General features: G+C 42.6%; 1 protein-coding gene across 1 annotated transcript; it reads left to right on the forward strand.

Annotated features, from left to right (window-relative positions):
• Nucleotides 1-4,385: 4,385 nt before the first annotated feature.
• On the forward strand, nt 4,386-24,836 carry PASK (PAS domain containing serine/threonine kinase). The gene is made up of 19 exons (XM_081863107.1): nt 4,386-4,538; nt 5,165-5,359; nt 5,947-6,182; nt 7,950-8,117; nt 8,515-8,655; nt 9,969-10,103; nt 11,282-11,599; nt 11,983-12,157; nt 13,063-13,231; nt 13,365-13,748; nt 13,954-15,134; nt 15,916-16,097; nt 17,525-17,692; nt 18,813-18,938; nt 19,624-19,758; nt 20,299-20,498; nt 21,049-21,182; nt 21,571-21,717; nt 22,724-24,836. Exons 1-19 carry the CDS (start codon nt 4,472-4,474, stop codon nt 22,927-22,929), a joined length of 4,467 nt encoding a protein of 1,488 aa, XP_081719233.1. The 5' UTR covers nt 4,386-4,471; the 3' UTR covers nt 22,930-24,836.
• The last annotated feature ends 1,326 nt before the right edge of the window (nt 24,837-26,162 follow it).

Below are 26,162 nucleotides of genomic sequence, written 5' to 3' on the forward strand. Positions count from 1 at the left end.
CCTGTGTTGGATAACTGGGTTTTGGTGGCTGATCTTAGTGTGCGGTCTATGGGCTCATCTGTTTTTCTTCAGCTTTCATTGCAATGTTGTGCTGTTTACTCTCCCCGCCAGAAGTTTGCCAAATATATCAAATGCATATAACTATGGATATGCATACACAAGTAGACCCCTGCTGGATCAAAGGAATATGTGTAGACCAGGGTCGGCTCTACCATGAAGCAGAGTGTAGCAGCTGCCTCACACAGCAAATTCGGAAGGGTGGAAAGTGGCCAGAAAGGTGTGCCATGTGGTCCGCCCTGCAGCAACTAAGCTAGCTTGCTGCTCCAGCATGGCTGGAGCACCAATGAGGTGACCTGAGGCAACCCATCTTGGGATGCTCCGTCCACCCTATTGGGGTGCGGGCAGGGAAGTGTAGGTGGCATGTCTTGCCACAGGCCTCAAAAGGTATTGGGAAGGCCCTGAAAGAGACCATCATGCTGCTTTCAGGAAACTCACAGCAAGGCGTATATTAGTGTTAATGTTCTATATTTTTTACAATTCATTTGTTTAAATATTTAATAATAATAATAATAATAATAATAATAATAATAATAATAATACGTTATTTATACCTCGCCGATCTGGCTGGGTTTCCCAGCCACTATCTGTGAACGGGGTTTACAACAGTAACCAAACAATCCAATAACCCTCGCTGTTGGCCCCGTTCCAGCAACTGGTATTCAGTGGTACACTGGCTCTGTAGATGGAGATTCTGTTAGATATAATGCCCAAATGACTATGTTGAGAGACTAATTCTCTGTTAGTTTGTCTCATCTCTTTTATAAGCCATCCAAGTTCATAGCATTTGTGGCAGTGAATTCCATTAATTAATGGCTTGTTATGTGGAGCTTTCTTTTGTAATGAGCCAGAGTTGTTTAAATATTTCTTATATCTGTTAGATACTTTTCTTGCAGAGTGACCCAAGGCATCTTACATTTTAAAAAAAAAATCAAAATCAATCAAAATCTAAAAACACAGCAAAACAGATTATTATTATCTAGTGTATTTATATCCCAAATTGGGATTCAATATCACCACCTGAATTTGCCCCTCCAAGGAGTGGAGCCATTGTAAAATAGTGCCCCCAAATCCCACCCCAAGATCTGCTGAGAGGCCCAACAGTGTCAGTCTGCATTTTTTAGTACAAAAAGTATTGATCTGATGTGTAGAGATATTTCCTATTCTGATTAATTCAAGAGGGTTCTGGAAGCTTTTCTGTGTGAAAGAAACAAGCAGAAGGTTCATGATGTTTGCGTTATTCCTTCAGAGAAGCTGAATACAGCTGGCTTAAATTTGGTCTGTTATCTTTTTCAGTCAAGGTCATGCTGACTATAATAAGCCAGAAGGAGCCAGGGTTTCACTTTATCTTTCTATCTCTCTTCTCGTGTGGTGTTCTGTATATTGTTAAGCTTTAGTCTTATTATAAGTTATTTTAAGTTTAAGTTAAGTCTACTGCAACTGGATTTTTTATGGACAGTGGCAATCCTAAATGTATTGGATTTGTGACCATTATGCTCATTTGCCTTCAGTAGCAGTAAAGCTCTGTTGGATGAAATATTAATTGTCTCTGGTCTATTTTTTGGGAATCCTGCAATGTGTTTAAGTTTTTGCTCTGCTCACTATACACTGGAGTTCTGCTCTGGATCACTATGAGTAGAATTCCATGACAGGTCATGCGCCCAGAATGTTTTTTTGCTGCTCTGATGGGTTCCTGAGGTTGAGCAGAGTGTTGAGGAGGTCTGGCTGTACGGTGCTGTGAATGAGCGAAGGAGTAGCTGTGCCAGAATGCCGGTGGACGAGGAGGACCTGGAGAGTCTCCGTGGCTGGGCAGTGTGGTGGAGTGGAATCCGGCCGTGGTGATTTACGAGCTGGGAGAGCTGTAGCTCACCAACAGGCACATATTCCCACTGTCCAGTTCCTGGCATAGATCACCCACCAAGGTGACCAAAGCAGTCTCTGTTCTATAGCCAGACTTAAAGCCAGATTGAAATGGATCTAGATAATCCATTTCATCCAGAATGGAAGATTGGAGACTGGTTGAAAATACCATGGGATTCAGGGAGGTTTGTTTTTTTAAATAATAATAATAAAATAAATCTCACCACTGCTTCTTTTAGGAAGCTATTCTTGGGACTGAAGCTCAGTATATTGGCCTTCATCCAGCCCATCACTGCATCCAGGCACTGGTCCAAGACTCGCACAACCTCATCTGATTAAGATGTAATGGAGAAGAGCTGAATGTAGTCAGCACCAGCATAATGATGACATCCTGCCCAAAGCTCCTAATAATTGTTCCCAGCAGCTTCATATAGATGTTAAAAAGCATTGATGATAAAATGGTGCCCTGATATGCACCATAGAGCCAATTAACACACCCACACCCACCCCATCTTACTGTCTGGACTCAACACTGCAAATAGGATCAGAAGCCCTGCAGTACAGTGCTTCCAGCGCCCATCTCACAGAGTTGGTCCAAGTGGGTACCATGGTTAAAAGTATCAAAAGCCACAGAAAGATCAAGAACAGTCCTACTCCCTCTGCCCCGCTCTCCACAAATCTCATCTATGAGGCACCCAGGCTGATTCTGTCCCACTACCAGGCCTGCACCTAGACTGCAAAGGATCTAGATCGGGGGTGGGAAACTGGATTGTTCAGTGGGCTGGATCTTTACCTCCTTCTGAGAGCCAGTGTGGTGTAGTAGTTAAGAACGGTAGTCTCGTAATCTGGGGAACCGGGTTCGCGTCTCCGCTCCTCCACATGCAGTTGCTGGGTGACCTTGGGCTAGTCACACTTCTCTGAAGTCTCTCAGCCCCACTCACCTCACAGAGTGTTTGTTGTGGGGGAGGAAGGAAAAGGAGAATGTTAGCCGCTTTGAGACTCCTTGAAGGGAGTGAAAGGCGGGATATCAAATCCAAACTCCTCTTCTTCTTCTTCACCCCCATGGGCCACCTGAAAGGTAGGCAAGGTCGCCTACCTGTCAATCATCTGGTGTCATAGTCTTCTGCCCTCTGCTTTCCTTTGCCTGCACAGTTTGAAATCAAACTGCACAGGGCTTTGCCAGCTCTGATAATCAGCAGCAGTGGGTATGTTGGAAGACCAGCTCGCTTGCCAGCAGTTTGACTGCTGTGGTTGACCTGCTGCCAGGATTTGAGAACTTAGATGCCCCAGGGGCAGTGGCGTAGCGTGGGTTGTCAGCACCCGGGGCAAGGCAAGTAATTTGCACCCCCTAACCCGTGGATTTGCGCCCCCTAACCCGTGGATTTGCGCCCCCTAACCCTAACCCCCAGATGTTGCGCCCGGTGCGGCTGGCCCCCCCTGCACCTCCCACGCTACGCCACTGCCCAGGGGAAACTCCTTGCTTCTGCATTTCTATAGGCCTATTTTTATCCCCACAGAATGGTCCCCAAAACAGAAATGAGTTTCCTAGGGAAATGTTCAGAGCACAGCAGAATCCTGCAAACCGTAGTTTGCTAAGGCTGTTGGGAATTGTAGCATGAGGGGCAAATCACAGTCCCCGGGGTTCTTGGTGGGGAGGCGAGGGAAATGTGTCTTAAAATTGCTTCAGGTGTATACGCAGCCCCAGTTTAATCGGTCTGAGTAAAGCGGAACCAAACAGGTGTCTCCTGAAGCTTTTTCAAGCCCAGAATTGGCTTGTTAGCTTTGGAGTTGAGGAGTTGAGCAGGAGGTAAATACTAAGGCGGGGGCAAGAAGGAGAACGCAGGATAAGTGAGCGTGGTGGCGGGTGGCTGGCTTTTGGCCTCAAGGATACAGAAAGGAAGACCAAAAGGCGGGGAAATAACTTTCGGGCGGAAGATGAAACGGCAATAAAAACGGGCGGCGGGGCGGGAACAGGCGAGGGGTAGTCAAAGCTGCGTATAGCACGGAAGAAAGGGGCTCATTGGCTTGACCCGAAAACACATCCAATGCCTGTTTAACGACGAGGGAAGGCAGAGACCAGACTCAGAATTTGGAATATGCTGTGTTTAAAGCGACCACAAGCTGCGTGAGGACTATAAACATGCAGATATATTGAAACGTGTATAAGGCAGTGGAAGAAATTCATGCTGAGAAAGTTATTCGCTGGGCAAGAGAAAGTCGTCATGTTTCCCTTTTCCCTCCCCGCCTGACGACTGGGAAGCGACGGAGTTGGGCTTCTTTCTCTCCCGCCCCCATGGCTCTATAAAACGTTGCTGGCGCGTCCCTAGCAACCGTTTTGCGCGGGATTTTCTACTTCTTTGTCTCCGAGCGCGGGGGCTGGCTCCGCCCCCCGCCTCGATATTGGTTGGATTGCCCAGCTGTCCGTCGCTAGTTCTGCCGCGTCTCATTGGCTCTAGAGTCTGCTCTCGGCCTACTCAGGTCGACCCCTGGAAACCCGCGGGCGGGCAGGAAGGCGGTTGCGTCTGAAGTCGGGCAGGAGTGAAGAGAAGTTGGGATGAGCGGGAAGGAAGGTGCTTCGGTTCAGCCCCGGAGCACGTCTTCAGCTCCAGGGACCAGCTCCGGTACATATAGGGTTAAATATAAAGGGTACCTCTGAACATGCGCAGAGGGCGCTTCCTTCTTGGTTGGGTAAACTTAGTTCTCCCCTGCTTCCATATACAGTAGACTCTGGAAACATCCGATTGTTATCAGTCAATGACTACATTCCCAAACAATGTGGGTTGGTTTGGGTGCCCCTTCCCCATCATGTGATGGGGGTTATTTGCTGTCAGAATATACCTGTGATTTCAACCACTTTTCTCCACTGCTAATAGCAGCCTTGACCATTGCCCATCAGCTCATTCTTGGTAGGCTCTCCGCTAGGGAAATAAATTGCCAATTTGGGTGGCAAACCCAGTAGCTTTTATCCTGTGCTTAGCTGCTGTTTGCCTAAATGCAGGTTTTGTTTTCCAACTGTAATTGCTGTTAAGCATTTTAATGGCATCTGTTTCTGCTGGCTTCTGTCTAGTTCTATCCCCTGTTTCAGTGCTTCAGGTCATCCTTCTCTTTGCTGTCCAACTTCCCCATGCCCCACAATACCTGTTTTTGCCCTGCTGCCTCTTTACCAACATATCAGAATCTTGTTCAGTCAAACTGAATGCTATGTACAGCCTGAGATATTAATGTACAACTTCTGTTTCCCTCACAGAGGCTGGATTTTTTAGGCGGAAGTACTCTAGTCCGTGCATGACCATGTCACCATCCAAAGAGGCCCTTGTGGGTTCTACAGTAGCCTTGTCCCATCCTGGTGTCTGTGAAGAACTAAGCAAGTCATTTCCCTGGATAAACAAGAAAAGGAAGAGTGGGCTTTCCAGGCTCTGCAAGAAGAAAACATCTTTGTCAGGTGATTACTTGGCAGGTGGAGATGTATGAAATGTATTTGTTAGTCAAAGACAGAGGGGTAATTTTCAACTCTTTAATCATGTGGACATGCTTGTGTTTCTCAAAAAGAGCTTTGAGAAAGGAACACTAAGGGAATGGGATAGAAACGAAAGGGGAGTTTATTGGAAAATTGGACAGAAACAGATCATAATTGTCTTTGAATTGTGAATGTTTTTGTAGGCATGCCATGATTTTTTGTAATATGCTGAGCCTTGCTGACTAGATGCTTGGCATTTTGCCATTATTGATCCTTTCCCTCCCACTGATGGGATCTCGTCATATAATGGTTGATATCCGGTACAGGTGCCCTGTGCTTTCTGAGACAGTATTCAGAGAATGAGTCATTTGTCTCTTTATGTTAATTCATTAAAACACAATTGCCTTTCTAATCTTTTTCTCATGCTTAGTTCTTCCCTGTAACTTTTTAAAAACAAATTATTGCCTGTAACTATGTTTCTTTTTAACAGTTGATACGTGGTTGTCTTGAAATCTTACATATATTTTAATGACAGATACTTGTGGAACTTTCCCCCCCCCCTTTCTTCTCAGAAAATGGATGGAGTTCCTTTTGCCTATCTTCGTTAGCTGCTCAGAACATCTGTGCTAGTAAGTTGCACAACACTTGGACTCATTTGGAAAACAATTCCCTTTCTTGCTCGATATGCAGTACCTCTTCATGTTCTCTCTTAAATGCTCTGACTTTGGAAGAATCTATCCAGGCTCTGGCAACTGCTGTGCGCAACCCAAACAAAGCTGTTTTCACTGTGGATGTCAGAACAACTGAGGTAATAATTAGCTTTTGTAAAGTGTTACCTTACACACAATTGCACACTGTGAATGTGTATGTAGAGGACCCCTGGATAGGAAAGCCTGTTGTAGTTGTCCTATACATATATTGCAGTAATTCATTTGCATCATAACGTGTAGTTTTGGATTGGGTCAGGCAGAGTGTGTGAGGGGGGTGAAAATCAAACGAAAGATATTTGTAATTTTATAGTGCAGCACTAGTGTAAGATAATCATACTTTTCAGATGCAGAAAACTACCCCCCCCACTTCCTAAAGACTCATGTGTACATGTACATTTGTTAGTATGCAAATATTCTCTTTAGTGGTGTGTAGAAAACTGGTAAAATAACTGTACAAAAATCATTAACAATGCTTGCAACCTTTGATATCAGTCTGATTCATGATGAGACCCCAAATATGTGAGCACAGGAAGCTGCCTTACACAGAGTCAAAGCACTAGTCCACCTAGTTCAGTATTTTCTTCATTGACTTGTACCAGTGTAGTGAGGAGTCTTGGCCCAGTGTAATAAAGTTTGGTGACTAAGCTGCCGCTGCACAACTAAGTGGTTAGAGGAATGGTAGTATGAGGATGCATGTAGCGATGTACATAACTTGAACTGGGGAATTGCACTGCCTACAGTTTGTACAGGTTTATAGTTTATTCTTGAGCACTGACTTTATGGTGAGGGTTTAATATCTTTATTCCTGTTAAATCAGATCTCAGCCATTCAGAAGGCAGGTTGTTTGATCCCTGTAATGTCACAAATTTCTTCCTGGAACAGTTTTTCTTCTTTTACAAAGCTGATCATAGCTTTTTAAAACTTTAAAAATATTAATGATACTGCACCAGACTAGCATCCAAATGAATGAACATCCTTGTTGTGCTGTACAAATTAACTAAAAAAAAAATTGGACAGCTCAGCTGAAGCATGGGACAGAGGCAAGGCAGATTACTGAATCAATTTTGAATTTGCTAACTAGTTTGTTAAATGAGTAGCCAAGTTGGGGTGAAAGGAAGCTGGCTGATAGCTAAAGAATAGGGTCGGGCTGCTTTTGCTATTTTTTAATATTGGAAAAGAGTGTCTACTCCATGTCTTATCTTGAAAATGTAATGGGATCTGTATGGATAATTTTTCACTTTGCTGCTACATTGTTGTGTATGGTTGGAGTTGCAAACAGCCCCTTTCACTAAGAGCAGCTGCAGCTGGCTATGTCTGTAAAACTGTAGACCAAAATGGGGCTGGATGTGGTTTGGTAATAACTGTTTTTGGTATGCCACTTTTATTGTTAAGGGCCAATTAAGTAATTGTTCTTTTAACTAGAGATTGCTGCCTATATCCGAGAACCCATAATATTGTAGTTTGCTAGTTGTCTGACTTGTTGGTATTTTAGCTTGAATCACTTACTGAAGGCATGTTAGTAAACAAGGCTATGGTGCACTGTTAATGGAATATTTATACAATACATTTATTTGAGCAGTACGCAGATAAAACTGAAAAGAAAATAGTATCTCTTTTAGAGGGTAAACTGTGAAACAGTGATTAGCAGACATTTGTCCTGGTCATATATTTTGGGCATGATCTGGAGAAAGTAACAGTTGCTCCACTCTGCCTTTTGAGTAAGAATGTCTAAGAATGCTTCTGTACAAAGTAACTTGGATTATCAATGTAAATTTAAGAGCTCATTCCCCATTGAAATAGCATCAAACTCTACTTTTAACAGAAGAAGAAAAGCTGAGTTTACTTTTCTTGTTCCTCTGTTTTAGATTCTAGTTGCAAATGACAAAGCCTGCAAGCTTCTTGGTTACAGTACTCAGGAGGTGATTGGCCAGAAATTATCTCAGATGATTTCAAAATCCAATTGGGATATTATGGAAGCACTGAAGGAAGAGCATGATGATGCTGAATATGAAGCAGTAGTTCCTGGAACTGTGGTATGTGAGAACAGAATATTTGTCATAGCAGCAATGTATATGCTACAATTTCTGAATTTTTACTACTGCTCATATAGGTATTAATAGCCACAGAAGGGCCTATAGGAAGCCAACATGTAAATATAAGGCTGCTCTTGCTCATATTTAATGAAGAGGTACTTTAAAATTTGTTCGGTTTTTAAACACCTAAAAGTTGTTACTTCAGAAGTAATGTAGTGTATGCATATCTGCTTACACACTTGCATATCCCATATAGTAAAGCTATTATATATGCAAAATTCCACAAATAAAAACACAAAAGGTTTGTATTGAAAGTCAGTCACTGAAAGTTTGTCACATGGCTGATCAAATTTTAAGCACTACAGATTAGAAATTTAATACTGTCTTTTATCAATAGGTAGATGTTATTTCCCATAGCAATGAAAAGATCCCAGTTTCTGTATGGATGAGAAGAATGAAAACCCATTGCAGTCAGTACTGTGTGGTGGTTTTAGAGCCTGTGGAAAGACTTTCTGCCTCTGTTTTCTTCACAAGCAGAGTGAGTATCCAGTTAGCTTAAATTGCAGCAATGTCTTTCAACTAGCTATCAATTACAGTTATGGGGTACTAGGAGTTATTGAAACAATTTTGGTTTTCATCACACACAAAGCAATTTACCAGCCAATTTTTGTCATTATATACCGGTATATATATTAAATGCTCATCAGTTGTTTTGTGCTAGTGATTTTCATCTGACCCATTTCCTTTGAACAACATTTTGCTTAAAATGGGTTGGTAAACTAGATCTGGCTGGGGTGCAGGATCCTTGCTTTCCCCACCTCCCTTGGGCTAACCTTTGACAGGTGGACAGTGTTGCCTGCCTTCTTATCATCTTAAGTCATTATGGCATCAGGTACCAACTTCAGAGAGGTCACTTTAAGGTCCATTTGCAGGTGTGATTTGGATTCAGTTTATGCACACAGATGGGCATTTCTTCTGCAGACTGGTGGGGTGGTGGTGGAATGTCTCTTTGCAGTTATGGTTTGAAATCAAACCACGCCTGCAAACAGAACACTTCAATGAGGCTCTCTGCCACCACTAATCAGGTGATCGGTGGTTATTGTGAGTCCCTTTTAGAGGTCCTCTATACTAGAGGATTTGTGATGAAGAACTCCCTAGTGAAGCTGTTTTCAGTGGGGTTTGCAGGCAGGCTGATCAGCTGATAGGGACTGCCAGTGAATCTAGTTGCTCAAGGAACAATTTGGAATAGGCTTAAAGCTGAGTTTTCCATTGCTGTATAATGGAATATATAACAGATATATAACAGATGGGCATGGTTTGGGGAAAATGCCCTTGTGGGTCAAATTAGGACCGTGTCTCATTAGGCCCACGAGACTGGAGGCTCCCTAAAAACAACAAACTTGGGGATTGGAATTGTTTAAAGAAATGATTTAACCTTGCTGCTGTAATTTGAGATAGGTAAGGAACTTTTGTTGATGTGAAGGGATTGCTTGGCTTTGCAAGGCACTCAAGAAAGTAAATGATTGTATTTTTTAAAAAATGTGATTTAATAATTATTGTTTCTTATTGGAGGCTTTTTGTAGGACAGAAAATCATCCTAAAATATTGTAAATAAAACAAATGCATCTAAATTAGCTAGATTTCAGGGGATAAAAAGAAACAACCACGAGGAAGTTCATCGTCCATCTTAAAGTGGCATTTCATTGAGACCAAGTCTGCTGAATTAGTGGTGCTGAATAGTTTTACCCTCTTTGCATATATTTTGGCCATTTTACCTTAATTACTGTCAAGAACTAATATTTCAGAATGCAGTATCCTCATGACCCTAATTCTTGTAACTCTCATTTTAAGGGAGAGATTACTTCCTGTGACCTCCTTTTTGCTCATCTCTATGGTTATGCCTCATCAGAAGAAGTAGTTGGTCAGTACATAACAGACATGATTCCATCTGTTCAAATTCCTATACCTGGCAAGAAAATACCAAAGGTACCGTGATGTAAATTATACTGTATTTTTCGCACCATAGGACGCACTGGACAATAGGACGCACCTTGTTTTAGAGGGGGCAGAACAAGAAAAAACCTCCCCCTCTCTGCCCAGCACCCCTTCAGCGAAGTGGCAGGAGGTGCTGCGCAGAGAGGGGGAGAATTTCCCCCCTCGTTTTCCCCCTCTGAAACAAGGTGCCGTTCAGTCACCTTCAGGCGGCTACCTTGGAAGCCTGGAGAGCGAGAGGGGTCGGTGCGCACCAACCCCTCTCGCTCTCCAGGGTTCAGGTTCCTTTCGACCTGCTCTTTGGGGCTGGTGGGGGGAAGCCCCCCACCAGCCCCAAAGAGCAGGTTGGGGAGCAGCGGAAAGCTTCTATGGCTTCTTTAGCCCCGCGCGCTCTCTCCTAGCTGGAGAGGTGGTGCGCTGCTAAAGGGGCTCCTGCCATAGCCGCGTGTCACCTCTCCAGCCGGGAGAGGGTCGCGGGGGCTTCTTTAGCCCCACGCGCGTTCTCCCGGCTGGAGAGGTGGTGCGCGGCTAAAGAGACTGCAGCCGGGAGAGGGTCGCGGGGCTATGGCGTCTTCGCTCCATAGGACGCACACACATTTCCCCTTCATTTTTGAAGGGGGAAAAGTGCGCCGTATAGAGCGAAAAATACGGTACTTAGCTGTTCTTTTAAATGTTATTTGGGTAATTTGTTTCTTTTTTCTTCTTAATTGCAAATAGAAGGAAAAGGGGAAGAGGAGTCTGTTCTTATTAACAGTAAGAATGCATATAAAAGAACAATTCATAAAACATATTCTAAATGTATAAATATAAGCCATGTCCAAATAGGTACATGAGATTGTTGATTATAAGATACACATGCAAATATGCAGAGGGAGCAGTAAGATCCTCAAACTGCTGAGTAATAGATGGTGTGTTTTTAGAGTTCCAGCCTTGAAATATAGGTCTTTCTGTAATTGTAAAGGTTCACAAGATCCACTTTGTTGTCCATCTGTTAGTCCCCACTTCACAAGATTTAAAGTTTTCTGCATAGATTGATTCTTGTGCATAACTCTGTGATAGTCATTTAAGGCCTTCAGTCAAAATTCATGTGACTGATTTCCTGGCCACTGTCACTGAGCTTTTAATTTGCTTAAATTTGCATTATGTTACAAGTCTTCTTTTCCTCCCCCCAGAATATCAAAATTCAGAGATCTGTTGGCCGAGCAAGAGAGGGGACAACATTTCCTCTCAGCCTGAAACTGGAAGTTAACTTACCTGTTGAAGACACCATCCCTGTACCAGATAAGCCTGCACCAGTACCTGATGCTGAAATTTTAGAAGATGACACCAGCATCACCTCCCCTGTAGATTGTTCTTTCTGTGCTTCCGTCTGGGTGTTCACCACCATCAGTGGACTAATCACTGTTCAAGCGGATGGTACAATTTATGGAATCAACAATACGTTTTCTCTAATGCTCTTTGGTTATGAGAAAAAGGAGCTGCTAGGGAAGGTATTGTTTTGTTGTTGCTTTTGTTTTCCTCTAGAGAAAGATCACGGTGAAGTCATGGGAATGCTACCACTTGGGAAGTATATCCAGTCCACTGCTGATTGCTGAGGATTAGTTGGGTGGAGGGACGCCATTCGACAGTGGCATAATATAGAGTGGTGCATTGTAACTAAGTTGTCAGAAATTAGCTAAGATCTGCCAAAGCAAGCGGGGAACTCACTTTCAAAGTTTCAGAAGCAAACTACATTGTACAACAATGGTTTTTAAAGTGCATATTGGACAAAGATTACTCGTATGATATTTTTATTCAGTCACATATTCTGGTATTTCTCAGTATGCAGTGAGGGGTAAAGGAGGAATTTCATCACATTTATTTTGTATTTCAGAACATCACATTCTTGATTCCTGGTTTTTATAAGTACATGGATAGAGTTGATGATTCCTCTTTGCAACTCCCACAATCTAGAGAAAGTTACGATGTGGACTCAGAAAATGTGAGCTCCTCTGGGGGCTTCAAAGTAACCGAGGTAGATGGCTGTGGTATGGTGGAAGGAAGTGAAGGTAAATTTACGGAGGTGGGAAATAGCAACAAAAAGCTATGCTTTTTTATTTTTAATAGGCTGTGGAGTGGATCTGACATTATAATGAATGGAATGTCATATTCACACTTTCTCTCTTGATAGATTTTTTTTTGTTCTCACTTCTTTCGGACATATCCATCTGCAAAAATAAAAGGATAACAACTTGAAATGGTTGTACCACAGAGTTACCTGAAACATGATTTAATTTATATGTCTCATGGGTCTTGATACTAGAAACTGTTCCTCACTGGAGAATTCCAGAATTTGTTGTCTGGCTGGCTGATGCATGCCCCCTGGAAGGGCTGTCCACAGTAAATAAGCAGCGTTCTTGTCCTTCCCTTAAACAACTGCTCTTTTAGCCTTAGAATGGCCTGCTCGAGACTTCAAGAACATAATTTTAGCTAACTGTGAGAGGTACTATTATTACATATGTGTGTGTGTGTGTGTGTGTGTGTGTGTATATATATATATATAAAATAAAACAACAATATAAGCCAAATTCCAGATTGCAAAACAGTCCAACAGCCAATTCCTCTCAACCAGTATTGTAGGCCTGAGAAAACAAGCATGTCTTGAGTTGATACCTAAAAGTAACTAATTGTAAGGGACAGCTGACTCTCTAGGGAAATAATTCCACATTCTGGGTGCCATTACATAAGGATTGCCTGAGGTGTTAAAATGTCAGTATGTAAAGACATACTTGCTAAATTTTTAACATTTTAAGCACTTACATCTCATTTAACCTTTCATATCCAGCAGAAAAGACATTGTGGGGAGCCATTTAGCCATTAAAAACGTTTAACATGTCGAATGGCCCATAGAGTCTTCCAGTGCATGCCTTGCTGAAAACTTGCAACCTACCACAGTTTTCTTTCTTTGTTCCAGGCACTCGCCCACTTCTTGCTGGAGATGTGGCTTTGCTGCAAGAGCAACAGGATTTAGCAAGGAGTGATGGAGCAGAACTCTGTACCAGGAAGGAAACCCAGCCAAAGAGTGGGAGTAGTTTGTGTTCTGTTCTGTTATCCTCCCCAGAGGCAGCTGCAGCACCAAATGGGTAGGGTTTGACAGTCACAAACGTGCACTAGGAACGCAGCTGGCTCTGATGTTTTATCAGGGAGTGGGAAACACTGGTGAAGATTCTGCTCTCGTTCAACATAACCTAACCAGCAGCTTGTCTTCTTTCACAGCAGGGGCTATGCACCTTCCAGCGATGTGCTGGCCCATGAGGACGTGCTGCCTTCTGGGAGTCAATGTGATGGAGGCTACACTGAGACTATAAAACCTGCTAACTGTCAGCGGTACGAAGTATGTTCTCCCAAACGGTTTCATTCAGAACAGTGTGTGTTGAAAGGTAGCACTAAAGTGCGAGGCAGAAACCTTGTCCGGTGCGCATCTGAGGAAGAAGATGGGCCATTGGATATGCGTGATTCTGGTTCACATGAAATAATGACGTGCCAATCTGCCGCTACAATGAGCAGCGGTGAAGTAGAGTTCCATGCCCAGCTGGACAGAGGGAGTGGCCTGCCTTCTGTTGGATCATCTCTTCCAGAGTCAGTCACACCAGTGAATGGGTAGGTTTTACTTGCATGTGGCAAGTTTTTCCAGTTACCAAAGGATATTGGGTATCCAGCTGCCACTGATGTTCAGAACTGGACAGCTCCAGTGGGATCGCCTGATCTTACACCATGGGATAGGGAAGGGCAAGGAATGTAACGTAATGGGGAAGATGCTCCCTCATCCATTATGACCCAACTAGTAACTTGTTTTTTTACACAGCAGGGACTATGCGTTGGTCCATAATGAAGCGCTGCCTTCTGAGAGTTCACAGGATGGAGGCTGCCCTGAGACAGAGGCTGCAAAACTAAACGACTGCCAGCAGTACAAAATACATTCTCCGAAACGATTTCATTCTGAACCATGCATGTTGGAAGGTAGAACTAAACTGAGAGAGAAGAATCTTGCCAGGTGCGCATCTGATCTAGTTCATAAAGAAGAAGATGACCCTTTGGAGATACACAGTTCTGGTTCACCACATGAAATCATGAAGTGCCATTATGCCACTACGTCTTCAGAAAGAGAGAATTTTTTCATGGGTGATCAGACTTCTGTGACATGCTTCTTAGAAGAGGATTTAGGGCTTGGGGCAAGTGTGACTTGTGATGCTGTGCAGGTGTCCTGTGGGACTCCCACACTGGACGAGCCCATGTGTAGCAAGCAAGTGCCGTGTTCCAAACACACTCACGGGATCATAGATGACCTGCCAACAGTAAATCTGACAAGTAGTAGAAAGAGCTTGAGGTTTGAAAATACTGAACTAGAAAATTCAGCAAAGGATTCATCAGCCTTGTTACCTGATGAAAGGAGCAGCAGCCTTCCCGTTCCAGCAGGATCATCAATACCTTGTGATGTCTCTGCACTGGAGATTGTGGGTGGTAAAAAGCCAAGTGATGAGGTTGATTCTGTTTGCTGTGGTTTGACGGACCTGACATTGAGGATTAGCGGAGAGGTGAATTCAGACTTCTCTGCTGCCGCTAGACCAATAAAGCTTCCATTGTTAAGTGAGGAAGATCTTGAGCGGCCCATGGACCAGGAAATTAATACTTCTGTAAGTGGTCAGATAGACCCCCTACTGTGCGACGGTTCTCCAATAGGCCATCGGAAGGGCTTACTCTCTAGCAAGCATTCAGGGTATGTGGACCTTGACCTCTCTACATGCTGTGCTTCAGAGGACAAAAGTGTTGCAGAGAGAATGGGGAAACATTTAGAAGGAGGTTCACTGCACAGTGATGTGCAGTCCCAGGAAGATCTCATGCCGTTAATGCAGCAGAGCATGGCACAGTTAACATCAACTCCTGTGAAACAAGAAGCTGTACAGTCCTCAGCAATTACTTTGAACAACGAGATCCTAGAAGGCAACTATTCGGGTAACTGCTACCACAGAGATGGTTCTCGACTCGGTAAGTTCAAAGTAGACATTTTTGCTTCTTGCATTAGTATATTTAATTGGGCATAAGTGTGCATGGAAAGGTTACATGAAGCTGGTGTTCGGTGTGAGTGAAGCAGGCAAGGAATGATAAAACAAACCTGTTGACTCAAGAATAAGAGACAAGCTGTGGTTTAATGCATTGGTCATCCACAATCGGAATGCAAAAACACAGTAGCAGAGGAAAACATTAATTTGATTTTACTAACATTTTGAATTTAATCTGTACTTGATTGGCAGTGAAATTAGGAGAGAGAACTTCTGGTGTGCCAAAATGTTTAGGCAGAGCTTGTCAACTCTTCCTTAATTTTCATCAAGCAGCTTTATGGTTAACTTTTTACACTGCAAATGGGCTGGTCAGCTGTCGGAGTGCTTGTAAGTCCTATAAAGTGAACAGCAGGCTGTCTGAAGGCCAAAGCTCTGGTGTTCCTACATGGGTTGCTTTAGAATGATCATATGTGCTTATGATGTTGATCAACCTGCTTCTTAAAAAGGACTGAGTATTTTTCTGTTGGAAAAGATTCAGTGATGAAACTCCATCTTCTACTATTTATTTATTTACTTGGCTCTTAATTAAGCCCTTTTTGCTCATGTTTAAGAATTTACACGTTTTATATTTTTAAAAGCCTATCCAGTGAAAAAACATTTGTGAATTTCAGATTCTCGCTATCAGGGTAAGAGTTTAAATAAATATATGTATCACCATTTATTTAGGGTATTAGAGTGCCTTCTTGACAAGCTTTCTATTTTTGCAGCTATACTCTTTGAAGTGAAACGTGTGGAACTGCATGACCCTGCTGCCCTCTTCTGCATTTGGGTTATGAGAGACCACTTTCAGAGTCGGAAACAAGCAGCAGCAAAAACACAGTTCTTACTTTCCAGTTTGGCCAGTTCCTCCCCAAACCTAAGTGATGTCTCTGCACTTAGCTTGGCAGAAGTAAGTATATTGGATCTTCTGTCTGTTTTAAGCCCTGCCCCTGACTTTTGGGCATGAAATAAAAATAGTAGGCAAACCTGCTAACTTGGCTGGTTGGTATGTTTGTTTCTTTTTACACAAACAACCAGCTATATGATGTGCAACACACTGTAGGTCACATTAAACTAAAGAATTGTACTAGTGGGAGCCAGTACAGCAAGACCCTTCCCCTGTCGGCTTGGGGGGGTCAGGAGAACCTGGAGAACCCTCAGAACACTGTACAGGGGGAGGAGAGAAGAGAGAGCTCATTCTGGCAAGCAGAAATGCTTGCACTGGTGGAACAATTGCCTTGGTTTGATGTTGAATTTCATCTACCCTTAGTATCACAAGTCAATTGCTTCTGGCAGAAACTAACTTGACTTGGTTCAAAATCCCCAGATAGTCCACTCCCAGTACTGTGTAAACCTGTCTTCTCCCCACCATTGTCAGGTTGGCCTTTTGCAAACTGCATTGTATTTTCAGAAGCATGCATGGGTGCCAGGTGTAATTTCACAAATTCCGTTTTATTTAGAAAACGGAGTAGTCAGCTTCATTTTGCTTTAGTTTGGTTTGTTTTAAAAAAGAGAGTGCCAAGATTAATGAAGGTTAAAAATGAAATGAAATATGATGAGTATACTAGTTTGGATGCATCCCAAGAAATGGGATTCAATGCCAATTCCTAAATCTGCTGCCCAAAAAAATTTCGGCAGGTAGATGGAACTTTTGACTGGAAAATACAGTGGCCTAGTGACTGCTTCTGACTAAAAGCTTTTATTATTTTGTTTGTTTAGTTTATCTTCCAATGAAGCATCTCAAAGTAATTTCACAATAAAGATTAAAGACAGAAAAAACATCCACAATCAAATATAAAAAATGATTCTAATAGTTGCACAAGGGATTTTTAGAGGATGGTAGGGTTGCCAACCTGCCAGTCATGTGATATCATAATTGCTTGTGGCTGACCATTGGGGAACCCCATCCACCTGTCAAATTTGACCCACGAGACTGATCCTAATAAGGATCTGACCTGTGGAGCAGAAAGCATTCTTGATCCCTGCCGTATAGATACACCACGACCTACCGGTATATTATATTATCCTTGGCTAGGGGAGGAGAAGAAATGCCCTCTAGCCCATTCAGAACACTCAGCCACCTTCTAGCTATTTGCTGGTTATTCTGGAGCAGTCTTCCTAACAATTAAAAGGTATGGGAAGCCTGACTGACAGGTTTGACCATGATGCATTAGCAATTAGTGATGATTGCTGGAATTGCCAGTTTGCTGGGACTGGTCACTGGCATGTTTGGTAGGATTGTACAAAGGGTACTGGGTATTTCATTATTTTTTTAGATTACACAAATGTTAGTTAGTTCTCTGATTTTGTAGCGTCTGTCTGTGTTTTCTGCTGCAGTTGATCAAAGCGACCCCTGTGTTAGAGAATTCACGAAGAGCTGAAGAACTAGAAAGACTGAGAGCTTGCGAGGGAGACTATGGAAAGAAATATGACACACTTACACTCATTGGCAGAGGAGCGTTTGGATTTGTTTGGACAGCCAGGTGCAAAAAGGATTGCAAAGAGGTGAAAGAGCAAAACTACTTATCAAATGTTAACAGAACTATTCATTGATAATCCTTCTGATTTTTGGAATGAAGTGTTTATTAGTAGTTTCCAAAATCCTTCACATATCTAGATTTCAGAGTTCAGATATGAGCATACATAGTACTGTTTTATTTTCCAATCAAAGTGAGTTGCTTGACACTGTTTTCTGCCAGTGATTCCTTCACCCCCAGTGATCTGAGTATTGTGCTCATGCCCTGCTTGTGGCACCAACCTAAAGCATTTTGTTGGCTACCATGAGAAGAGAATGCTAGACTAGATGGGCTCTTCTTCAGGTCTTGTTCACTGTGTTAAAGAGTTTATGCTCTAGATAAATTGTTAACATTTGTTAAAGCTCTGTGTAGATGTGGCTTCTCACAGGTTCAATATAAATAGCATTTCAGAAGGGTCAGTGGAACTAGCCTTTGCTGCAATTTTCAGTTGGTGTTTTTTCTCCTTGCTAGTAATGAATGTGTGTGAGCACATCTGTGCATTAGTTAAAACACCAGAAATGCCACCTTTTTACATGTACAAACCTTATATGCTAAGAACTTTGCCGGAGGGCTTGCTAACAGGCAAGATGAATCATGTTGGTGGACACAAGAGACAGCTTTCTTGTTGATGGCCCCAGTGGTTATGGAATTCACCTTCTTTGTTGGCTAGCAAGCCCAATTTTACACCTTACTGTTGATATTGACTATTGTACCGTGTATTGTGGGTCTATGGACCACAATAAAGTGGTGTGTGGTTATGGAATTACTTCCAAAGTGATATGCATGTGACCCTATCAGTACAGGCTATAAGTAGACACTTGAAAACTCATATTTTGGGTCACTTTCTCTTAGAGAATTTATATAACTGTATAAACTGAAAATTAGTCTTAGGTAATTTTGCATTGGTATGTTGCTGGCTACAGTGAACTAGCAAGGCTTTTCAAGAGATGACAGCTCCACTATGCCACCCCCCAATCCAATAAGAATTGTTCTGTAAATGTACAGTCTTTTAAGATTCACTGATTAGATGTTAATAGCAATTAAAGGTTTTATTTATTTAAAGCAGTTTACTCCCCAACTTTACCTCATTTGCTTTGCTTTGTTCCCAGGCTGTAGTGAAGTTCATTTGGAAAGGGAAGGTATTGGACTACTGCTGGGTAGACGATCCTGAGCTGGGGAGAGTTACTCAAGAGATTACAATTCTGAGAAAGCTGCAGCACCCTAATATTATTAAGGTACTGTTCATCCAATATGCGTATCTAAATTCATATACAGTGGCACCTTGGGTTACAAACACCTTGGGTTACAAACACTTCGGGTTAGACTCCGCTAACCTGGAAGTAGTACCTCAGGTTAAGAACTTTGCCCCAGGATGAGAACAGAAATCGTGTGGCGGCGGCATGACAGCAGCGGGAAGCCCCATTAGCTAAAGTGGTACCTCAGGTTAAGAATGGTTTCAGGTTAAGAACGGACCTCCGGAATGAATTAAGTTCATAACCACAGGTACCACTGTAGTGAATTCCTTGCATGTTTGGATGTTGTGGCACAGATTCATTTTGTTTGGTGTTAAAAGCTGAAAATGTAATCAGAAGACAGCTATTTGACAAATGTGGCTTTTAATAGATACTATGTGGGCAGGTGTCCATACAGTAAGGCCCATGTGGCTGAAGTAGTTATCCTGTACAAGGAATCTAGTTAATGTTTCCATAGAAAACCTTGGAAGTTGAAATCCTCCTAAACTTCCATTGCTTATTCCTGATTTGCATTATCTTATTAGTCTTTGGATCAGTGGAATATACTTTAATTGTTCTATAATGTAAGCTTGACATAAGCCTGCACTTAATAGATCATTTCCTGTTCAAGGAGGGATGGGAGCGGGTGTAAAGTGTGTGAAGTTGAAGCAGTACTCTTTATCGCCAGGTGCTAGATGTATTTGAGAACCAGCAGTTCTTCCAGCTGGTGATGGAGAGACATGGGTCAGGCCTGGATCTCTTCACATTCATTGATAACCAGCCTAATTTGGATGAGCCTTTGGCAAGTTACATATTCAGACAGGTAAGAGTTGGTTGAAGTGAAATCTGCAACTTGTTAGTTGATTGTACGGAAAGCTGTCTAGAAGAACATAGTTATGTTGAGGGATCTGAACTGAGCTCACGGTAGGGGCTAAAGACTTCCTGTGTCACAATCTCAGTTAGAATGGGGACCTCTGCAGCTGCTGTTTACTTAAACAACAACAACAACAACAACCCCTCATGCTATTGGAAATTTTATTTCAGAGAGACTTAGAAATGCATCATGTTCTCTTTGATATAGGTCATCACATTATCAAAAGATTGTTGTAAGGATAAAATGGGGGAATGATGTAAGCCACTCTGACCTCCTTGAGGGAAGGATGGGATTAAAAAACTGATAAATATTATAACCAGTTACTATAAAAAAGAGGAAAGCAAATCTATCGAATGATTATGTATATCCTCTTTTAAATAGCTAAATGTCCTTTCAGGGGGGAAAGCCAAAATAATATTTCTACATTTAGTCAATATTATTGGCAATGCTACCTATTTTGATCTCTGGTCTTTTCTGTGTGTTCATTAGCTGGTGTCTGCAGTGAACTATTTGCACTGTAAGAACATCCTTCACAGAGATATCAAGGATGAGAACATTATAATTGCTGAAGATTTCACTATCAAGCTCATAGACTTTGGCTCAGCTGCTTACCTGGAACCTAACAAGTTGTTCTATACGTTTTGTGGGACAATTGAGTACTGCTCACCAGAAGTGCTCTCAGGAAATCCGTATGTATGAGTTTGAAAGAAAACCTATAGATCTTGCCCCAACAGTAGCTTGATTTGGTTGGGGGTAGGACCTGTAAAACAAACTTAAGAATAAAGTAGAGAAAAACAGAGTGTTTTTATCTTCCTTGCTCTTTATTGCTGAATTAGGAATCCCTGACATAGTTGTCAACTTTCAGATTTGAAAATAAGGGATCAGCAGCCTCACCTGTCCCGGGGACAGTCTACGGGATATCTAACAATCCGGGATAGCATCGGGAAACGGCGCTGGAATAAGGGAATGTCCCGCAAAAAAAGGGAAGGTTGACAGCTATGATCCCTGACCAATCACAGACCCACCCACAGCCACCATTTCTTCAACCATATCTGCTGTGGGTAGGAGGGAGGGAGGGGAAATATATTGGCTGTTGGTAAGGAATCATTTTCAGTTTATTTTGCTGCCTGGATATCATGATAGTTAATTGCGTTTTCTTTTAAGTAAATTCCCCATTTGCTTGAGTTTTGTGTGTGTGTGTGTGAACATTATTGACTTGAACTATGCATTCTTCTATAGGTACTTGGGACCAGAACTGGAGATGTGGTCACTTGGTATAACTCTTTATACCATAGTCTTTGGAGAAAATCCTTTTTGTGAGCTGGAAGAAACTATGGATGCTGTACTAAGACCTCCTTACAAAGTGTCGGATGGTGTGTATTTCACTAATTATTAAAAGAGTTACTGACTGAAAGGAAGGGGAATGGAATTTGTCCTAGCTTTTGAACTAGAAAGTCACCCGTCTACTTCTATTGGTCTGTTTTGCGCCGTCTAAGGTGTGTATTTGGCAACCTTGGCTCCATTTCAGTCATTTTCATAGCCAAGCAAAGGTTATCCTGCAAGACGGAAGGAAGGAAGGAAGAAGGAAGAAGCTGTGAGAGGAATATGTACAACACTTCTAAATTATGGGGATGGATGCTAAACATTATGCTCAGATTATCAAACTTGCATTGGCTGTGCTTAATCTAAGTACAATTGACAGGCAAGCTGAAGACCAGCATAAAAGCTGCTGATATTATTTCATCTCCTTGTTGTCCTCAGACCTGATGAATCTGCTGACTGGGCTCTTGCAGCCTTTTCCAGAGGATCGTACAACTCTAGAAGTGGTAGTGGAGGATCCTTGGGTGACACAACCCCTGAACCTTGCTAACTACTCATGGGAGGGAGTATATGTCTCTGCCAAGCCAGGTAAGAGGACAAGGTTTGAAAAGCTATCTTCAAAACTTTTATTGAATTTCCAAACAAGAAAGGTCTACGATGAATTCTGTAAAGGAATGACTAGACTTGATAATTTGAAATGGATCTGTATGGCTGCTGTCCAGTTCAAATCAGTGTATGCCTACTGGTAAGTACACTTTATTGTGTTAAGTTTGTTTACTCCTCCTAGACAACTATAGTCAGGATTAGAGTTTTATATTGCAGTCCTATATATTTCTACATAGCTCCTTTGAGTTCCGTGGGATTTACACCTAGGCATGTAAGGATTTCATTGTTCATGGAATATTGTTACCAGGCCTGCCCATGTCCCTATTTGCATGTGTATGTGAACTCACAAGTTACACTTGTACATATGGAGGTACAGTACTGGTGATCTTTAATTTGGAGAAGAAGAAGAGTTTGGATTTGATATCCCGCCTTTCACTCCCTTTAAGGAGTCTCAAAGCGGCTAACATTCTTCTTTCCCTTCCTCCCCCACAACAAACGCTCTATGAGGTGAGTGGGGCTGAGAGACTTCAGAGAAGTGTGACTGGCCCAAGGTCACCCAGCAGCTGCATGTGGAGGAGTGGAGACACGAACCCGGTTCCCCAGATTACGAGACTACCGCTCTTAACCACTACACCACACTGGCTCACTTGGAGATTATTGCATACCACAGTGGCTATTGCACTTGGAGGAATTAGTGGAAATGACTGTCCCACTTTTTGTTTTATCAAAAGAATATGCCAAAAAGATGGTTAGGGAGGATAGCTTGCATAAACCAATGTCTGCTTCCATCTGTTGTGTTTGCAAGTCCCATACTTATTGCACATTCACTTGTAAAGCTCAGTAAAGTAGTTCTAGGGCATGTGCAGAGTGCCAGGCGACCTGAGCAATTCAGTAATAGTATGTAATGGCTGTTGAACAATATTTGTGGCTTAGTGTTTATTAATAGTCAATACATTTATAGCTTTTATTTTATTTTTTTACTCCTCAGAAAACAACCATTTCAAAATGAATTCCTCTGGCTGCAGCCATGGTAGTATCTGGGCAGTCCCAAGTCTGGAGAGTGAGCAGAGCCTTAGTGATGACACCAGTAATTATGAGCTGATGGATTCCCAGCTGACAGGAGCCACTGCTGCCTCAGGGCAAGAGCCATCAACCTCTGCAGCTCAAGGGCCATCTACCTCTGTACTTGCTTGAAGAATATTTCCTCACTCCTTACAATCCTTACAAAAATGCCCCGGGGACGTGGAATTCTGACAAACATACTGTGAGATGGAATACCAGAGTCAGAGCAGTAGCTCACTTTATTCACTGTGAACTCCTCTGCCACGCCTGTAGGCTTCTTAGAAATGTATATGTGGGTACCGGCTTCTCACAATGCCTATTCACAAAAAGATCTAGTGCTCGTAGACTCAAATGGCGTGACAAATATGCTACATAGAATCTAGGAAGCAACCATGTGATTCAAACCTATACACTGGATTTTGTGGGTGCAGGCATTATACAAGCAACACCTATATTTGAACATCTGGCAGCCCTGGAGAAGAGACAGCAGGTGCTTATGGTGGAGGGAAATAGTCAGGCAACCACAATCCCACTTGCCCCACCCTACATAGTGGGTATATTCATGTGAGCTGGCTGGCCCATTTGCCATTCATATTGTTTGTTGTAATTACTCATCACAACAGAACCTTTACTACAAAAGCTGCATTGAGTGATGAACTGATAGGAACGGATAGGACTGGTATTTGATTTTAGACACTTAGATGTAGATGTCCTATACTCCAGGCATGTTTGAAGTGTTTGAAAGGGAGGCCACAAGTGGTGTCATTTTGTTTGAGATGACTGATACTATGAATTTTAGCCTTGTATTGGCCAAACTGACAACTGAGTGAGGCTTGCCTAGGGAAGGGTTTCTGAAGAGCTTCTATTTTCCTCCTTACAATTTGGAGCAGATCTACGATTCAAAGGCAAAAAACTTATCACTTGGAGCATACAACACTCCATGCCTTGGCTTCTTCGATGACCCTGTTTCTGAGGTTCACATATAAATGGTGACATTTTGAATCTGGTAGACATCAATGGGAGGTCAAATTTTTTGCTCACCAGAGAAAAGAAAGTTTTTCTACAGCTTTATTCAGTTGTTGGATTTGAAACTGAAATCCTTTCCTTTGTCCAGAAAAAGCTCTAGTCAGATATTTCTGGCTGGTTGACATAGAAGGAACCGATTCTGCTCAAAGAATCAGGCATTAGGTAGTTCATATTCAGTAGTCTTTTTAAAAATATATATGGATTCTGCAGGTAATTGGCAAAATTATAATTTTCATGGAAGCATTAGTTATTTTTATATATTCTAAGAACAAAATGTCAATCTACATTTTATAGATCTGTTTTGAAATCTTTTGGGAAGAGTTCATATTTTTCAAGTGAACTGTGTTCTAGATTACTTTTCTGTACCAGCTCCATTTCTGGATGACCTGACAGGTGAGCACTCTGAAAAGAGTTGGTAAAGTTGTATTTGGCTTTGATGCACCTAGAAGGTAAGCACTTCAATAATATAACTATCTTCAAATTATTATGTACAGAATAGGCCCTACTACTTCCACCTTTATTGAACTGTAATTTAGAGGTAACTAAATGCTAGGCCAATGCTAGCCTTCATTTCCTTTATCTTGAAGGAAGCTATCAGTTTATACAGAAGAGAAGAAAATACCTAGTCATGTTAGCGCTCATTGTGTGCCTGTTTAACACAAACAGGCATGATGCTGGGTAGGTACCTCTAAGACAATAGTCTAATATAGTCTGCCCCTAAAAGTTACATAAGCATCTTGGTACTTGTTATTGGAGTGTTTACTGTACAAACTGCTTATGAATTGCCCTACATTACAGCATGGTTAAAGAGAGGAGGAACTGAAGCAAAACAATTCTAACCTGCTGTGATACCTTTAAGCTAAATGGTCTAGCAAGTCATGTGTCATGACTTTTAACTTAGGCTGTATTTTAAAACGTAACTTTTTAGAATGTATTTTTTTGAGTGCTATGATTTTCCATCTTAACTGTGCTGAATCGCTTTGTATGCATTTACTAAAGGCTCTTGTTATCAACAGCAGTGGTCCAGTCTTGTTCCCTTTTCTATTGCAACCCTTTTTGCTCTGCACACTTGCCATTACGATCTAATGTTCCTCTCCAACAGGAACAGAATAAACTTCTGTATTTTTATTCCCCCTTTCAAAGAACAAGAGATGGAATATGTAGCTCTTCTCTCCACCAATCCTTGCAGTAATGTTGAGTTGCATTAGACTGAGTGACTGGACCAAGGACACCAAGTGAGGTTCATGACCATAATAAATGTCACTTTCAGGGGTACATGAACAAAAGCAGGGTCAGGAAGGCTGCATCAAGGAATGTTAGGAAAGTTTTCTCTACGAGAATGAACAAAAGAGGTGGTGTCAGAAAGGCAATACCTCTAGGAGAGTCAGGTAGGTAGCCATGTTGGTCTGACGCAGTTGAAATATATATATACCATATTTTTCGCCCCATAGGATGCACTTTCCCCCCTCCAAAAACGAAGGGGAAATCTGGGTGCGTCCTATGGGGCGGATGCAGGCTTTCGCTGAAGCTTGGAGAGCGAGAGGGGTCGGTGCGCACCGACCCCTCTCGCTCTCCAGGCTTCAGGAAGACATCCGCAGCCTGGGCAGCCCTGCAGGAGGTCTGGCAGGGATGTCTAGGCTGCGGATAGCAGCCTGCTTCCCGGAGCATCGGGCGCCATGAAAGCAGAGCACTCGGCGCTTCGGGAGCGCATCCACAGCCTAGGCAGCCCTGTGGGAGTTCCCCGCAGGGCTCCCCACGCTGCGGATAGCAGCCTGCCGCCCGGCAGGCAGGGCGCCCTGAAGCAGAGTGCCCCGCGCACCGGGCAGACATCTGCAGCGTGGGGAGCCCTGCAGGAGTTCCCCGCAGGGTTCCCCACGCTGCGGATAGCAGCCTGCCGCCTGAGGCAGACATTGGCCAGCCCCACAAGCTCGGAGGACAGCAGGGAGGCGCAGCGCCGTTCCCCGACTTGGTTCGGTTTCCCCGACCTGCTTTTGGGGGGGGAAATAAAGGAAAAAAATTTTTCCTTTATTTTCCCCCCAAAAAACTAGGTGCGTCCTATGGGACGGAACGTCCTATGGGACGAAAAATACGGTTTATATAAAATAAATTTGTCCAGTAGCACCTTAGAGACCAACTAAGCTTGTTCTTGGTATAAGCTTTCGTGTGCATGCACACTTCTTCAGATACATGAAACAGAAGTCACCAGACCCTTGTATATAGTGGGAGGGTGGGGTGGGGTTTTTCTCAGGCGGGTAGTAGGAAATGGGTGATTGACTCAATGGTTATGGTAAACTCTAGGAGTGGTAGGCAAAGGCTTTGTTTTATATGTAGTACGCAAG

The sequence above is a fragment of the Podarcis erhardii genome (assembly GCF_964252035.2).
Source record: "Podarcis erhardii genome assembly, chromosome: 5".
Taxonomy (NCBI): Eukaryota; Metazoa; Chordata; class Lepidosauria; order Squamata; family Lacertidae; genus Podarcis; species Podarcis erhardii.